This window comes from Natrix helvetica (genome assembly GCF_964273705.1).
Source record: "Natrix helvetica genome assembly, chromosome: 6".
Lineage (NCBI taxonomy): Eukaryota > Metazoa > Chordata > Lepidosauria > Squamata > Natricidae > Natrix > Natrix helvetica.
This window is the reverse complement of record NC_138553.1, coordinates 58261642-58280321: the sequence shown is the minus strand read 5'-3', so window position 1 is coordinate 58280321 and position 18680 is coordinate 58261642. Positions and strand designations below refer to the sequence as shown.

General features: G+C 42.8%; 1 protein-coding gene across 1 annotated transcript in view; it reads left to right on the top strand.

Moving 5' to 3' along the window:
- The window catches only part of DOCK4 (dedicator of cytokinesis 4), a 392180-nt gene that overhangs the window by 160966 nt on the left and 212534 nt on the right, over positions 1-18680 (top strand). The window contains exon 13 of the mRNA XM_081957434.1: positions 3753-3878. Coding sequence (XP_081813560.1) covers positions 3753-3878 — 126 coding nt within the window. The remainder of the gene's footprint in view (positions 1-3752; positions 3879-18680) is intronic.

Sequence of the window (18680 nt, the reverse complement as noted above, 5' to 3'; positions counted from 1 at the left end):
TTCAAAATTGGCGCCCTGAGCTTGGGGGGAGGTACTACCCAGTTTCCCCACAGCAGGCATCCATTGAGGATGGATAGCTTGTGCTGACGAACGGAGAAGGGCTGGAACTCTTGACCAACTGGCCCTTGCGGCCACCCCCTGAGCACTTGGGAGAGAACAGGGTCTTTGGTAGAAAGCCTGGCAATATCCTGGATGGATATTGGCAATGCTAATTCCTCTACTAGGAGGACAGAGGTAGTGGGAGCTGGGTCAACCACTGGAGCTGGCAAGGGGCAGCAGCTGAGGGCATCAGCATGCCCCAAGTTCTTCCCTGGCCTGTAAAGCAGCTGGTAGTTGTAGGCAGCCAGGAAGACTGTCCACCTTGACATTCTAGAGGACAGGATCAGCGGGGTCTGACGGTCCCTGGCCAAAAGACCCAAAAGGGGTTTGTGGTCAGTGACCAATTGAAAAAAACGACTGTAAACATAATCATGAAAGCGCTTGACACCAGCGACAGCAGCCAGAGCCTCTTTGTCAAGCTGGCTGTAGTTTCGTTCTGCAGCTGAGAGAGTGCGGGAATAATAGGCAATCGGGGCCTCCGAGCCGTTCGGGAGAACATGGCTCAGAACAGCCCCTATGCCAAAAGGCGATGTATCGCACGCCAAAATCAGAGGGAGGTGGTCGCTGTATTGGACCAACAGAGACTGGGACGTGAGGCAATCGCTCCATCAGGCTTTGAAAGATGCCTGGGGCAATGCTGACCCCAAACTGCAACCTTTTGCACTTGAAAGCTCCCCGGTGGGTCACTATGGTCTGGGCTAATGCGGTGGCCTCGTCCACAGGGAGCTGCTGATAGACTTGTGCTAAGTCTAATTTAGCAAAAACATTACCCCGAACAAGGGAGTGGAGCAGGTGCTGCACCACAGGTACAGGGTAAGGGTTGGCTTGTAACCCCCTATTAATGGTGCATTTAAAGTCACCACAGATCGTAATGCTCCCATCCTGTTTGATGGGTATGACAATGGGGGGTCTCCCAGGGGGAGTGGTCCACTGCCTCTAGCACCCCTTGCGCGATTAACTTATCCAATTCTAAATCTACCTTGGGCCGTAGAGCGAATGGCACCCTCCTAGGCTTAAGGCAGATTGGTGCCACCTGGGGGTCCAAATTAAACGAGATAGGTGTATATTTACCCAGCCAGTCGTCGAAAACATCCGCGAACTTGCTGGTCAGGTCTGGAACCACAGAGTAGATGCCGGAAACGTTGAGCCCCAGCGCGGAGAACCAGTCCAGCCCAAGGAGGCTGGGCAACTGGCCATCCACAATGACGAGAGGGAGAGGCCCGTTGAAGTCTTCGCAGGCGACCTGGAATGTGCCACAGCCCACAATAGGGATCTGCTGCCCTTGATAGTCCCTGAGGCGAATTGGGCATTGTTTTACTAAGGGTAGCCTTAGTAAGGCTGGGCAGCATCTGCTTAATAGTGGCCCACGAGACAAGGGATTTTGAAGATCCTGTGTCTACCTCCATTTTACAGGGCTTCCCTTCAATTTGGACAGTCAGAAATATTTTGGGAGCCGGCTTTGAGAGCGATGCGTGACTGACAGCCCATTCAGAGAGCCACTGATCATCGGCAATGGCAAAACAGTCCCGGCGGTGTGTAGGCGCTTGCCTTGTGGACTGCCTTGGCAAGGCGGGTTCAGGAGGCCAGAGAGCAGCTGGCATGGCCGCCCTGCACACCTTGGCCAAATGTCCCTTTCGGTCACAACGTTGACAGATGGCGGCTTTGAACCTGCAATTCGCCCTTGCATGGTTCCTGCCACAGCTAAGGCAACCTGACTGAGGCAAAACGTCTCTCTGTGACCGGCTTTTTCGGGTTGTCAGGTTGAGGCGGCTGATGTCTTCTTCAATGTCTGAGAGATCGTCTGCTTTGACCTCATCGTAGTGGACTGCATGGCCCCTGCTGGCATGGGTGGCTGGCGGCAGAAATTTTTGAATTTCTGCAGTAGATTTGTCAGACATCTCGTATGCCTGAAGTGTCAGCTCTTTTCGCGCCAGCAAACGCCGCTGAAATCTGAGGGATCTGATACCACAGACCAGCTGTTCTAGCAGGGCATCGTCCAGCACAGGGAAATTGCAATGAAGAGCCGCCATTCTGAGAGACGCCACGTAATCCGACACGGATTCGCCCTCTCTCTGGACTCTCTGTCAGAATGCATAGCGCCTCGCCATGTGTGAGGGAGTTGGAGAATAATGGTTCTTCCGCTTCTCTAATAGCGTCTCCCAAGGCATTGAATACACTGACTGAGGGGCTGCTAAAGCCCTGGCTGTGCCAAACATCTCGTGGCCACAGGCCCTGAGGAAATACCCTCTTTTACGACCGCTAGACAAACCAGTGAAGTCGTTTGCCTCCAGGAAGCACTCAAACCTTTCGAGGTAAGCATCCCATGTTTCAGTGGCTGGGCTGAATGCCGAGAATGCCGGTTGGGTAGCCATCCTGAGAAGGACGGGCATGAAGAATCAGAGAGAAAGAAAAAAATAATAAGCGATGAGCGACGTCTCGTCGCTTAGTGACTTGAGACAGCTCTGACAGTGACTTCGCCTTTGTCCTTTACCTCAGACCTTATCCCACCTTCGTCGCCAGTGTTCTGTAGGGAGAACGAGGCAGGCAGGGACTGAGGCAAGGCAGGTTGAAGCTAACACAACCTTTATTAACAGTGACAAACAGCTCATAAGTACGGCAAATCTCAGACCGGCAAACAGCGAGCAAAAGACAGCTGACAGCTGTCTATGGCAGGAGAAGTTAGCAATGCAAGTCTATGGCAGGAGAGTTTAATACACAACACTCACCAAGCCACGCCTACAGAACCAGTAGTAAAAAAATTGAATCCACCCCTGCTTCCCATATCTATATATATAAATGCGAAAACACTCACACAGGAATCACGAAATCTCCAGAACCGTAAAGCCTACAAACTTGAAATTTGGCATGTATGTTCCTCTTGGCTTCTAAGTACTCAGTCACAAAGGATTTTTCAAAATGACCATCAGAGCATTAGTACTTCATATATTATTATGAAATGCTCTGATGCTAAGGAGTTAGATGTTCTACTCCCCCTCCCAACCTGAAAATTTAGCATGGGTGTGGCCAGCACATGACTCATCCAGCCTGCTGGCTGGGAGTTTGGAGAGGAGCCTGAGGGAGAGAAGGTGATAAGATAGGTGGGGCTTCTGTGGGGCAAGCCTGAGGGAGAGAAGTGGAGAGGAGAGGCTTCTGTGGGGCAAAGCTGAGGGAGAGAAGGAGATACAATAGGTGGGGCTTTGGTAGGGCAAGGCTGAGGGGAGAAGGGGATAGGATAGGGGAGCTTTCTGGGGGGCCAGGCTGAGGGAGAGACGGGGATAGGATAGGGAAAGATTTTGTGGGACAAACCTGAGGAAAAGAAGGGGATAGAATAGAAGAGGTTTCTGTGGTGCAAGCCTAAGGGTAGAAGGGGATAGGATATGGGTGGCTTCTGTGGGGCAAGGCTGAGGGAGAAAAGGGGATCGGATAGGGAAAGATTTTGTGGAGCAAATCTGAGGGAGAGAAGGGGAGAGGAAAGGTCGATGGTAACTACTCATTACTTTTCAAGCTGTAAGTGTCGATTTATCAAGCCCAATCACATAGTTTCGTAGCGAAGTACAGGTATTCAGCTAGTTAGTTGATAAACATGTAGAGTGTTTGAATCTTTCAAAGTAGCAACTACTGAATGTCATCTATTTTTCTCTTCTTGTTTGTAGGCCTAGCTGTCTCTCTTCAGCTACTCCATGGAGACATTGAACAAATCAGGAGAGACTACACTTCCATGTTTACCCATGGAGTATCAATAGCAAGGAAGTTGGGCTTTTCCAATATTATTATGCCAGGTATGTTGTAAGAAAATCCTACCTTAACATGAATATTTAAATGTGAATAATTTTTGTTTAGTTATTTATGAAGGCTTCAATGCCACTTCACCTGCAACTTTAAATGGTTTCCAAGCAAAAAAATGATAGCATACAAACAAGTAAAAAATAATAACCTTGAGTATGTATACATACATGTATGCATGCATGCATGCATACATACATACATACATACATACATACATACATACATACATACATACAGCCTTTATATATTTCTATATTATATATCTAGATGTAGATGTAGATTTAGTAGATATATAGAGATCTAGAGATCTAGATATGTATTACCAATGCCTGCTATTGTCTGAAGCACATTTCAGCAACCAAATTTTCTTTGTAGTGTGTTGTTAAAAATTATCTTAAACAGCAGCAACAAAGATATTTTTGATGGGAGAACATTTCATAACAGAGGAGCTCCTGCAGAAAATACTCATTTCCAAGTTTCTTTTCATTGTACTTCATGTGGGGTGTGGAATATCATAAGGCATTATCTATAGGCATGTTTGGCATGGGCAAATTCTATTTCAATTAAGTGATCTGAAAAACAACTATCCAAGAAAAAATAGTTAACTGGCCCACTAAAATAAGCATATGACCTTATGTTCTTCAGCAAAGAAATGGCTCAGAAATTTCTTTATTAACTAAATATTTTGAATTGTTTTTAGTTCACTGAGGTTGTTTCTCAAATTGCTGGTCATGTATTCCCATTTTTAAATGTGTTAGTATGCCTCTCTTGTCTTAAATAAACATTTGTATGATTGCAAAGCAAAGTAAAGAAATAAAGATTACTGTGTCAGGAAGTAGAAAAATTGGGCATCAAAGCATTTTAATTTTAGAGACTGACAATAGTTGGCATGTGTGCTTTCTAGAATTTTGACATCTTTATCTATGGGAGTTAAAAATTGAGGATAGTTAATAGCCAGTTATTTTCACAAGATAAGCATTTGGATATTAAGTGGTACAGTGGTTGGAATGCAGTATTGCAGGATAACTCTGCCCACAGCCTGGAGTTTGATCCTGACAGGCTCAAGGATTCAGCCTTTATCCTTTCAAGGTCAGTCAAATGAGGACCCAGATTGTTGGGGCCAAAATGCTGATACTATAAACAGCTCAGAGAGTGCATTAGGTAAAGTACTATGGAGCAATATATAAGTTTAAGTGCTATTGCTATTGCTGTTTGCAAATAGATTGTTTTTAAAATTGCAACAACCAAAAATGAGTCTTTTCATAAATTATATAGATTTTTCCCTATTCTTTCTTGTTTGGTGTTATGCCATTACAAATGGGAGTAGAGGATCAGTAGCAATCTTTTGTTGTGCTCTGATTCTACCTGAAATATTATGAGAATGACACAAAAATATTCAGAAATTGAAATTTAAACTTCATTTCATACCAGTAGTTCTTAATCACTATTTTAATAAAAATGTATGTCTACTATCATAATTGTGCTCATCCTGAAAGTATTTTATACCTATTTACTGAGAAACAGAATCAATTGAACTTCATATGGATTTATTTCTGAATGAATGTGTACAGAATGACATTATGAATGTCAGTTTGTTTGTTTATTTATTTATTTGTATCTTGCCTTTATTATTTTTATAAATAACTCAAAAGACAATGAACAAATGTAACACTTTCCTTCTTCTATTTTCTTCCACAACAATCCTGTGATATAGATTGAGCTATGAAACAACGATTGACCCAAAGTCACCCAACTGACTTAGCCACTTTTATGGTTAAGGTGGGAGTTGAGCACATAGTCTTTTGCTTTGTAGCTTGGTACCGTAACCACTAGATCAAACTGACTCTCAGTTCATGCCCATTTCTTAATCTTGCTGGCCTACCAGTTACTTTTTTCAAAATGTGTATTTATAGCTGGTAATATCATGTACATTGCAAACTGATATTAAATTATTTTATTAAATATTTTTTATTAAATGTCAGACATTCTCATTTGCTCCATCTCATTCTTTGTTAAGATCCATGATACAACAACTCTTTCCTGTTCATTGTCACATTTTTCTCCAACTCCTATATATGCATTTTCTTCTTTTGACTTTGGAGATTAGGAGATAGAGTGATATGCAGTGATGTTGTGAAAATGCAAATTACAGTTGAAAAATATTGAATCACTAAGGGACTCGGGTTAGCTGCCAGCATTTTTTCTGAATATAAATTGTAATATGATATTTCATTGGCTTTATGCTTTTATTAGGATACTGTACAACCTTTGTCTATCACCAGTGCTATAAATGAAATTTTAATGATTGGAACAGTCTTATCTTAATAATTATGAAGCTAATAAGCTAATATAGAAAATAAAAAAGCAAAAAAAAGTATTTTGGTTTAATTTACCTTATTGTGCCATACCTCCAAGGTGCTAATTTGAAGGACACTGCCCTTTAGTTTAGGTCTGACATTATTTCAGAAATAATCTATAGTTTCAATGAGAAAAATATTCTTTATATATCCCTGAAATATATACTTTAATACTACAGCTGGTTGATAATACAATTCCTGATAACCAATCATTCCCTAGTTACCCAGGAGAAATCATTTATTTACAGATAGTTTTAGACAAGTTGTCCACTTAGAAAAAAGAAAGTGAGGAAGCCGATAGTTGATGTAATGATTGTGAAATGGCTAACTTCCCAAATAAAGTATGCACATAAAACTTTACATAATCAGCTGAGAATTTTTTTTCTTAATGTTTAGTTGTAATCCCATGTCCATAAGGCAACAGTATAATGATAAATTATTTGCATTTAGTGACTTCAAACTTAAGTAATTTCACTTGCAGTGATCTAATTCATATATGTGTTTGTAATTTCAGTAGGAATTTAGTGAACTGTATTTTATGCTGGAAAAACTCTAAATATAATCAGAACTGAAATATCACATAACCATGTGAGTTTTAATAATGTATTTGTTTACTCTTTAAAAAAACACATTTAGAAGAACTCAGGTGTTAATTTTCTCTTATCAGTGTATCCTCAAATATTTCATATACTTTTCTTCCAAATAAACCCCACTATTCTGCTTTAAAAAGTTATGTGTCTCCCTGAAAAAACTAACCCATTCGCCATTGATAACAGCGATCAGTGCCGAACGGCCCATGACGAACAGGCCACAGTGGTGTCAAAAGGGCAGCAGTGAACGGGACATGGTTAAAGGGCTGTGGCGAATGGGTTACTGCAAATAGGCCGTGGTGTTCCCCGCCGCCTAGAGCAGCTGATCAGTGGTATTCTGAGAGGCAAATCCAATCACCAATCAGCTGCTTGGCAGTGAAGGCTCCAGATTTCCCTGGTGGTGGCCACAGCTCAGCTCACTTGACCAATGGTGGGCACAATGGAGCAGAACCCTGATGAGCCACATGCTGGGGCTGTGATAACGTGCTGAAGCTAACCAGACTGTTTTCTGTTTGCTGCAAGGACACTAACCAGATGAATACTGGATGGATGTTGGGAGACAGAGGCAGATTTTGTTTTCTTGTTTTCCTCCTTTAAAGTTAATGTGCATCTTACAGTCCAGAGCTTCTTATAGTCCAAAAATACGGTATATTATTTTCTATAAAACTGATAAATGGTAATATAAATTATTAACTAATGTTCTTAGATACTACAAAGATTCTATAAAGATACAGAATTAACAATTTAACAAGTAAAATTTATTCTTCCTTTACAAAATTTTCCAGTTTATCAATGTAAGAATTCATTTCTTTGTTTCCTCCCCACTAATATCAAATTATAAAAATATAACTTTTTCTGATATTGTCACAGATTGTTTATTGTAAATGACCCAGATTGTTGAGGGAAACAGGCTGATATTATTAACTGCTCAGAGAGTGTGGTAAAGCAGTATAGAGTATATAAGTCTAAATGCTATGGATATTACTATGTTCTTGAAACCAAAACAGTAAAATCAGCTAATTTCTGGAGTCTTCTAAAATAACATTTATTCTCTGGACTAAGGGAAAAACAGATTCTAATCTTCAGATTAAATAAATAGGGAGATATGTTACCATTAAACATTTCAGATGCCAGTCATATCAGCAACCGTGAATAAAACCAATGTCATGGTTCTGAGTAATGTTCCCAATCAATTCAAGACTTTGAGGCCTTGGCTTTTTCAAAAATCCTGTTTATTTGGTAAATCACTTTGGCACGGTCAGAGGTAAAACCGACATTGAATAATTCCCGCTTTTTTGGTATAATTGAAGAATAGATATTGTCCACCCCCTTTGTGTCACAGGTCACTTTAGCCAACCAAGCAGGTAATGAACTTCTTGTCAGGGGAAAAACACCCTGGAGAAATCTGAGATCAATGGACCGAGGCTGATTTCCTTCCGCATATCTTTTTAGATATTAAGAAAAGAAATAAAAGTCTGTAAAAAGTATTTTCATTAATAAACAAACTTTAATAAGAAAATAATAAAAGTAAATGAAACAGAAATAACTAATGGTTACATTTTGATAATAAAATCTCCGGTTGCCAAGTTGGCAGCCGAACAAAGAAAAAAAAAGTTCTCTGGAATGTGTGATGCATGCGCAATAAATCACTTTCAGATAAGAACTTTTATGACCTGCGCAATAACTCTTTCTTAGTTTAACTCTTGAATGTCAGTTCATGCCTAGCAAACTTTTTAACATCGTGACACCCCTTCTTTTGCTAGTCTGGGCTGACATCATCAAATCATCAATTAAGGCACATCTTCTTTCGCAGATACTCCTGTTGATTTGCGGCGAGTGGTTTGTTAAGCATGTCTGCAATCTGATCATGTGTAGAAACATATTGCAATTTAACAAAACCTTGCTTAACTAATTGCTTTGTGTTTTGATAATGAATGTCAATGTGTCTGGACCTAGAACCTGTGAAATGTGACTCAGAAATATAAACAACAGATACATTATCTTCCATCACGGTGATTGGTCGAATCGGACGTGTCCAGATATCTGTGATCAAAGCATCAAACCACGTTAGAGAATTACAAGCATCTGAAACACAAGCATATTCAGCTTCAGTAGATGAACATGAAACAAAACTCTGCTTTCTCACTTGCCAGTAAACAGGACAACCATTTAGGAACATCATGTAACCAGAAGTGCTTTTGCGTGACTTCTTGTCGCTCGCCCAGTCAGCGTCAGCAAAACAAATCAACTTTGGTTGATCAGTGTGTGTTGGTTCTAGCAATAACTTCATGTGTTTAGTGTGTTTCAGCTATTTCAACAACTTCTTAACGCATGACCAATGAAATTGTGTTGCCTTACCTACGTGTCGTGATAAAAGATTAACACTAAGTGCGATGTCAGGTCTGGTCCAACTACTGATGTACAATAGTGAACCAATGACTGAACGATAAAGTGTTTGATCCTCGAACTCAGGACTTGGTTCATGTGTTAAGTTGTGAAAATCTGTTTGCATGGGTGTCTTTGTTGTGCTAGCATCTTTCATGTTGCAATGATGTAGAATGTGATCAATTTTCTCTTCTTGTGAAAGACTAAACCCCTTCTGTGTCTTTTCAATTTGAACACCTAAATAAGTGCTAATGTGTCCTAAAGATTTTAGTGTGAAGTATCTCTGCAAACTTTTGGCAAAAATCTCACTCATTTTCTTATTTGGACCAATATAAACAATATCATCAACATAAACAAGAATTATCTCATATGCATTGTTAGATCTTTTTGTGAACACGCATTCATCAGTTTCGGACTTAATAAAGCCCATTGAATTTAGTTTGTCAGTAAGACATAAATACCACATTAAACCTGACTGTTTCAGACCATAAAGACTTTTGTTCAGGAACCAGGTATCCCCTTCTTGCTTTCGGAATCCTGGAGGGCTTCTTACGTAGATCTCTTCATCTAGGTCTGCATGTACATAAGCTGTGTCCACATCAAATTGGAAAACTTCTAAACCAAGAATAGTTGCAGTGGTTAAAGCAATTTTTACACTTTCAGTTCTGACTGTTGGTGAGTAAGTGTTTGTGTAGTCCTCAGGATAACGTTGAGCGAAACCCTGAGCTACAAGTCTGGCTTTGTATAAAGACTCACCATTCGGTTTCTTCTTGATTCTGTAGACCCATCGGGTGCCAATGACTTTCTTGTTTGCTGGAGGTTTTGCAGGTGTGAATACATTAAGTTTCTTTAAACTGTCCATTTCATCCTGCATTGCATCATACCACTTGTCTTGTTCTAAATCAGGAAGCTGTTTGATTTGTGTGAATGTCTCTGGAGGAAGAGTAACGTTGCAAATCAAAGGTAATGGTGACTTTGTCAGTTGCCATGAATAACGTTGTGGAGGGATTCCTTTTGTGGCCCTCTTGGAGCGTCTAGGAACATCAGTCCAGTCTTCTTCTTCTTCTTCTTCTTCTTCTTCATCATCCTCGTCCTCACGTTCGTCGCTAGCATCAGCATCCGCGGCTTGCGAAGACGGAACATCAGGTTGTGAAGAACTGGTAGAAGGAACATCTGCCTGCGAATTGTCATCAGGCTGCGTGGCATCTGGAACACCATCTCTAGGAAAATAAACTTCAGGATCATTGGAATGAATCCTGGACCAGTCAATATCTTCCTCAAAATTAGCAGATTGTGAAATGACAATCACATGTTTAGTATCAATGAATTTGTACCATTTTGAATTATCATCAATACCCATAAATCTCAGTCTCTTTGCTGCTGTACCTCCCTTTCTTCTTTGACTTAAGGGAGTGTTCACCATAGCATATGAACCAAAAATGTGGAGGTTCTTGAGATCAGGCTTATAGCCATACAGCATGTAGAAAGGAGTTTGATTGATTACACTGCTCCAAGTACGGTTGACAATGTAATTTGCATACTTGATTGCTTCACCCCAGTATGTGTTACTGAGATTGGCATCTTCTAGAAGACAACGCATCATGGTTTGTAGAACCCCTTGTCTTCTTTCTACGACTCCGTTATGAGCCGGTGTATATGGAGCAGATGTCTGATGAAGAATTCCATTCTTACGCATCCAGTCCTGGAAACGCTGAGACATGAATTCTGCACCACGGTCACTCTGGATTCTGGCGATGCGAACTTGGTATTGTGTAGAAACAAACGCTGCAAAGTCTTTAAAGATCTGAAAGGTCTCAGATTTCTCTCTCATAGGATATACAAATCCATATCTAGAATGATTATCTACAATTGTTAAAAAATACTTTCTGCCACCAAGTGTTGGTGGGAAAGGACCCACTATGTCAGTATGTACCAAATCAAAAATGCGTGTTGACCAACGTGTAGCGTGTTTTGGAATTGAAGCTGCCTTGGATTTTGCCTTTTTGCAAACCGCACAATCCAAAAACACCTTACACCCCTTTAGATCCAAACCTTTTGCGAACTCCGGCATCTTTCTAAGAACACGGAAACTGGCATGTCCCAATCTTCTGTGCCACTTGTGAATACACCTGGAATGTAAAGGTTTACCAGTTAGTGAATTCTCAACATTAACAGTTTCATGAGGACCCTCAGGCTTGCTCTGAGCAATCTGTTTTTGTTTTCTCTGTTTGTTGGCTTTAGGAGCCTTTGGCACAGTAACGTTTTCTCTCTCTGGGGCAACTCTCTCTGGGTCTGCGTTGTGCCTTTTTGGAGTTTGCATACTTGCCTGTGCTTGCCCTTTAGGCTTTGGCTTTAAGTAATAAACACCACCAATCAGCATAGTTTCAGCAATAATATCTCCATCTTTAACTAAGTAACTTGCTTTTTCGAGGTGGTGAACCTGGAACTTTAAATCTCTAGACAAGTGACTTTGACTAAGCAAATTACTGGTTGCTGAAGGTATGTAATAAACATCAGGGATGTGTGTATCGAGCTCTTCAATGTAAACAGTTCCTTTTCCCATAACCTTGCAAGTGTGGTTGGTGAAGGAATACAGTTCTCGATACTCGGGCTCTGGTTCGCCCATCTCTGTGAAAAGTTCCCTTCTGTGGGTAACGTGCACAGCTGCTCCACTATCTAAAGTCCACAAAAGACGTCTGTCGAACTTTGGATCAGGTTGTGGAACGTTGGTTATGGCCAGTGTTACAAGTGGAGTTTGTGGATCACGCCTTGGACCACGACGACCTTGTCTTCCGCCTCTACCTCTGCCTCGGGAGTCTGTTCCTCTGGGCTGGTACGTGGCGGGAGCTGGAACTCGTTGGGGACAATCCCGGGTGTCATGTCCCACACGGTTGCAGGTGTAGCATTTTGGCATCCTTGGAGCGTAGCCTCTTCCTCAGAAGGGACGTCTGGCTGGAGCCTTCGATGCTGGGGGTCGTTGCAGATGTGGTGTAGCTAACCTGATAGCTTCGTCTTCCACTAAAAGTCTGCAAACGTGGTTTACTGTGCGTTGAGCAATAGGCACGTAGTTAATCTTTGCAACAGCATCTTTCCATTCATAATTCAATGAGTTAATGATGATGCTAATCATTTGGATATCATCGATTACATGGCCATTTTGTCTCAATTCACTTCTCATTCTTTTCAGTTTGGTCAAATGTCCACCAATTCGTTCACCAGGTTTCAACTTCGAACCATGGAACTCAGACATGAGCAAACATGAAGATTCAATTGAAACGGGCCTGTAGCAATCTTCCAAAATAGCCCAAATTTCTTGGGCAGTTGCATCAGGTGGAAAGATACCTTGGATCTCAATTTCCATTGACATGAGTAAAGTCGTGATTGCTCTGTTTTCCAGGTCTCTCATTGCAGGTGTCCAGGGCTGAGGAGAAGGATTAAAAATCATGGAATGTGTGCCTTCTCTTCGAAGCAAGAGTGCAATTTCACTGACCCAGGCTTTATAATTCTCTCCTGACTCCTTTAATTTGGACTCACCAGTCAAGGGGGTGACTGTGAATACCTGCTGAGGAATATGCATTGGAACAATTTGTTGATCTGGTTGCAAAGCTGGTTGTTGAACCAGGGGATGCTGGGGTTGCATCATTGGCCTTTGCGTGGCAACATCAAATTGGCTTCCTCGAATTCGCCTTTGGCTTTGCCTTTTTCCATCTAGGGAGGATTCCACACCGCCAGGGGGTGTTGAAGACTTAACCTTTGGAGGCAAAGTTTTGGCTTCTAAAGGGCTCATAGCTAAATCTTTAAAACTTTCACGAAGCTGCATCATCTTTTGCTGTAATAATTTTTCTCCGCCAGCAGATGGCAGTGCAGCCTCACTTTTTGGCTGCAGTCATCTATACGTATGCGGAAGTTCAGTTGACTCAAAGGGACCACGTGACCTCGGTGACGTGTACATGTCTCTTTGTTCTAATTGACCAATGAACTCTGTGGGGTGTGTCTTAGGCTGTTGTTTTGAAGACAAGATGGCGTCCTCAAATATTTTGGGAGTGGGGGAGCTTCTCCTACTTCTCTTCATCTCCTCAAAGCACATTCTCGCCTCCCTAGCATATTTTTCAAAACGTTCTATTTGATCAAGATAGCTTTGCATTTCTTCGTCATCATCTGGGGGGAATTCATAAAATCTGCTTTCTGCGTGGGAGGATTTTTTTTCTGCCGGCAGTTGCCATTCATCAAGTGTCTGATAATCTGTGAGGGTCTGGGAATGGAGTGGCTTTGGTAAAGTGGGAAGTTTTGGCTTGGCCCCCAAAAATTCATAATCTCCTGGAGATATTTTAGAAGGAGGAACCACTGACCTCGTTTCATGGATGTCGCGTCCTGTAGCTCCTTCCCCCACATCTGGCTCGGCACCTGAAGGAATTTGTTGTTCCTGAAGCACGTTTTGATCTTGCTTCTCTGTGTCCGAGGGAGCCTCCTTGTCAGAAGAAGCTGATCCATCTGTGCTTGCCCCATCTTTCTTTTTCTTTTTTTTCGACATGACTAATTAGCCTTAGTCGGTTATCTTAAGATAGCATGAAGGGAAAATACAGCCATAAATTGTAGCCATCTCAGCTGGTATCATCAACCATCCTCTGCTACCAAGTTGTCAGGGGAAAAACACCCTGGAGAAATCTGAGATCAATGGACCGAGGCTGATTTCCTTCCGCATATCTTTTTAGATATTAGGAAAAGAAATAAAAGTCTGTAAAAAGTATTTTCATTAATAAACAAACTTGAATACGAAAATAATAAAAGTAAATGAAACAGAAATAACTAATGGTTACATTTTGATAATAAAATCTCCGGTTGCCAAGTTGGCAGCCGAACAAAGAAAAAAAAAGTTCTCTGGAATGTGTGACGCATGCGCAATAAATCACTTTCAGATAAGAACTTTTATGACCTGCGCAATAACTCTTTCTTAGTTTAACTCTTGAATGTCAGTTCATGCCTAGCAAACTTTTTAACATCGTGACACTTCTCAGCTCACCCTCCTGCCATTGCTAAGGCATGCTGATTTGGGCTTGGTTCTCAGGAGTCTTTTTGTTGTTATGTCTGGCACATGACAGACATAAGAGGAAGAAAACATTCTACATTCCATAAGTTTTCCTCCCCCCCACCATAAGTATGGCAACTAAGAGACAAAGCAAAAAAAATGGCTTCAGATAGAGTTTCAAGAGGTGACTGTTGGCTCTCCTTACATGGAAAAAAACATCTGTAAGATATGAATCACAAACAGCCATTTAATCCCTTTTCAGTCATCCCCCCTTCCCATCTTTTGATGCCTTGCGTTTTTGAGGGTTCTTATCATGGAATTTCTTTACTACTCTGTCTGCTCTCACGTTGGTGCTCTTAATCCAGGTAGCCTCTGATAAAGAATATCCTTTCCATTGCACTAAATATTGTAATTTCCCCTTATAGAGCCTAACATTCCCTTTACTTCTTAGGAGATAAACCTTCTCCCCCAACTGGGAGGGTCTCTGCGGGGCTCATTTCTTATCAACCTGCTCTTTGTAGGCTTCTGTTGCCAGTGCTCATCTTATATTTCCCGACACATTCTGCAATGAGTCCACTCACTCCAGGGTATTCTGGCATGGGGATGAAGTCTACCCCATTGACCACCTTGAAGGGAACAAACCCAGTGTGCTGTGCACTGTGTTATTGTATGCCACTTCAGCAAAAGGCAGTAGTTCTGCCCAATTAGTCTGCTGGTAGTTGACAGGACACTTTAAGTACTGCTCCAGTTCTCTCCACTGTCCCATTGGTACTCGAATGGAAAGCCAAACTAAGTCCCTGTGAGGACCCAATGGACTTTAAGAACTCCCTCCAGTGAATTGGACTCCCCGATCTGAAATAATCCTGTGTGGGACCCCATGCAACTGGTAGATATGCTTCAGGAATCACTTTGCCAGTTTGTGGGTGAACAGTAATCCAGGGCAGGCAATGAAATGAGTGTTGGTGTTCCCTCTACTTTGCAGTAGTCAACTATGAAGTCCATCACAATCTCTTCCCAGGGCCGGGTGGCCTTGGCTACTTGCTGCAGCAACCTAGGGAGATTTCCTGGTCTTTTCTTCATCGTTGCACAATTGCACAACTCTTTACATAGCTCTCAATGTCCTTTTTCATCCCCAGACACCAGAACTGTCTCCTAACCAGGTACAGGGTTTTCAGGAATCCAAAGTGCCCCATCTGCCTGGCACCATGGCTCCTTCATAGGACTTGCATTTTTAGGCTGCTAGGCACGTATAGTTTAGTCCCCTTCTGGGCCAGTTCATCCCTAATGGTCAAGTTAAATGGTCTAAGTGCCTCCAAATTTTTATGGTCAGTGCACACTTCGAACGGTATGTTAATCCCCTCCAGGAGGTGACACCAGGGCAATAATGCCCACCGGACTGCAAAAGCCTCCTTTTCCCATATGGCCCAGCATCTCTCTGTATCAGTGAGTTTTCAAGAGGTATAGGCACACAGTTGCAGGTTCCCATTCCTCTGGAGGAGGATGGCCCCTACAGCCACATCACTGGCATCAGCTTGGATCATGAAAGGTTTCTCAGGATCGGAGTGCTTCAGAACCAGTTCCTCTGCAAATAGCCTTTTCAGGGATTTGAATCTCCCCTCTTCTGTGGAGAGGCTTTCACAACTCGGTCATGTGGGGTAGGGAAGGGGCTTTTTCCCAACCTCAATTTCCTGTTTCCCCCTTCCGCCATATCACCGGGCCACACTTGTGCAGCCAGGCTAGTCCCAGGATCACAGCTTCTGTCATCTTCAAGACAGTCATGAACTGAATTTTTGTGTGCAACTCTTTATGTGCATGACTGCATTCCCACTCACACCAGTAATACTATTATTAAATTTGTGGATGATACAACAGTGGTGGGACTCATCCCCGGGGGGAGATAAGTCTGCCTATCAAGATGAGGTGGACTGGTTGCTTTTGTCATGTGGAGACAATAACTTGGTCCTTAATACCAATAAGACCAAGGAGTTTATAGTGGACTATAAAAGGAATAGATCAGACATCCAGCCCTTGCTTATCAATGGAGACTGGGTGAAGCAAGTGGCCAGTGTTTTCATAAAAAAGGATCTGACCTGGGTGTTTTCATAAAAGAGGATCTGACCTGGAGCGCTCACATTGCAGCACTGGTCCAAAGGGCCCAGCAGAGATTATACAACCTGAGACTTCTCAGAAACCAACAATTGAATGATGGTGACCTTCGACTTCTACCGCTGCACCATAGAGAGTATTTTAACTTACCGCACCTGTGTATGGTTTGCCAATTGCACAGTGGCAGATAGGACAGCACTCGAGAGGGTTAACATCATTGCCCAGAGGATCATTGGTTGCCCTCTTCCCTCTTTGGAAGAGCTTTATAGCTCCCAATGCCTTAAGAAAGTTCAAAATATTCTTAAAGATCCATCTCATCCTGGGCACCAAAATGCCTGAGATCCCATCACCTTTTGGGGGGGGGGGCTGTTTACGATGGCCATGTGGGGCATTTCACTTTAATGTCTAACGGAAGATAGCCATGGGAATGTATGTTCATTCGGCTCTCAGGGCAGTTGATAAAGGAAACATCTTCACACTTGTGTATTGGTTAGAATCTGCATTCTAACAAATGGAAGGGGTCACTACTGCTTTAATTCTACTTGTATTGCCTAAGCGGATTCAGATGTTGCTTTGACTCTAATGGTTTCCATTCTTCTTAATAAAAGGATCCTTTTGAAATACTCTGTTTCAAGAGTCTTCACTTTCTTAACTTAGGAGCGGAGCCATTACACTACGACTCTCTTTTCCCTCCACCGTGAGGCCCCCATATACATGGGTGCCACCATGGGGAGCTCAACTTGCACTCCTCCAGGATTCCTCCTCCACCAGAATTCATCTGCTGCGAGGAAGGGGGTTCTCCCAATTGCTACTTCCTCACGTGCCTCTGTCAGGTTGGGCTTTCCTGGCCACACTTTTGGCCATGTGATCACCAGTGGGGTGGACTCACTTGCTTGGGCTCCCTGTGGCATCATCAATGACTCCTCCACTGGCTTACTGGTGGCCTCTTTCCCCTTCTTCTCAGCCATCTCTTCCTGAAGATTTCCCTTCCCCCTGAATTGATGGGATGGAGGGCCAGGGCTCAGGAGTCCCAGAGCTTTGACAAGTTTTAGGAGTGTTGGTTTAAAGTAATGTTCCCAACCAATTCAAGACTCTCAGGCCTTGGCTTCCTCAAAAGTCATGTTTATTGGGTGCATCCTATCAGCATGATCAGAGGTGAAACCAACACTAAATAATTCCCACATTTTAAGTATAATTAAAGAATAGATACTATCCACCCCTCTTGTGTCACAGCCAACCAAGCAGGTGATGAACTTCTTAGCACTCTCTCTTGCCATTGCTAGGGCACACTGATTTGGCCTTGATTCTTAGGAGCCTTATTGTTGTTATGTCTGGCACATTGGAGGAAAACATTCTACATTCCATAAGTCCCCCTTACCTCCATAAATATGGCAACTAAGAAATGAAGTAAGAAAAATATGGCTTCAGCTAGAGTTGTTTTGAGAGTTGACAACCATTGCTTGAAAGCCATTCTTTGATTTTTGGGAATGGGAAAATAATACTGGAAAATTAGAGCTTATTGGAGGCAATGGTTAGAATGCAGTATTGCACGACTTCCGGTTCCGGCGGCTACGGCGACGGGCAAGGACTTTGCCCGCTCCCGCTCTTCGGTGGGCTTCCCCCGTCTTCGGGGGGGCACAGGACGCCCCGGAGAGGCGCCCTGCCGAAGGAGCGGCTCGCGGAAGGCTCTGGCACCGGCGGCGGCTGGTGGGGGCTTTTCCGCTTTGCTCCAGGCACCGGGGAGCAGTTTTGGAGGACGCGCCTGCGTCTCGCCCCATGCCGATCGGAGAATGCAAAACTGAAGGAAGCAGCGGCGGTGCGGTGAGATGCTTCCTCTCTTCATCCCCTTACTTTTGAGTTAATGGACTTTTCAGTAATTTTAAAAGTTAACCTTTCGGATTTACTCTTTGAGGAGCGGCTAGAGGGGAGGGGGATTCCCCCCCTTGGACAAGCGGCTTGTTAAAATTCTGCTCTCGCCCCCAGGGGAAGGAGGAGGGGGGAGAGCCAACTAACGATGCCTCACCCCAGTAAAAGTGCTTTTCATGGGACTTAGTTCCAGGACTTATTGATGACCTGAGAACTTTTTGAACTTTTAAAATTTTTTCTATGCCTCTGAGCCCAAAGCTGGCAGGGCAAGATGGCACACTTCCGTTGTCTTCATGAACTGTGAAACCTGACTCCACCTTTAAAATTCAGGCTTCCGGTCTTTGTCTCTGAGTCACCCAGAGGAATCTCTTGTGGATTGTTATTTCCTGAACTCTTTGGAGAAAAAACTTTCATCTATTGCTAGAGTGACTAAAGAAACTCCCATCTGTTTGGATCCTCTGCCTT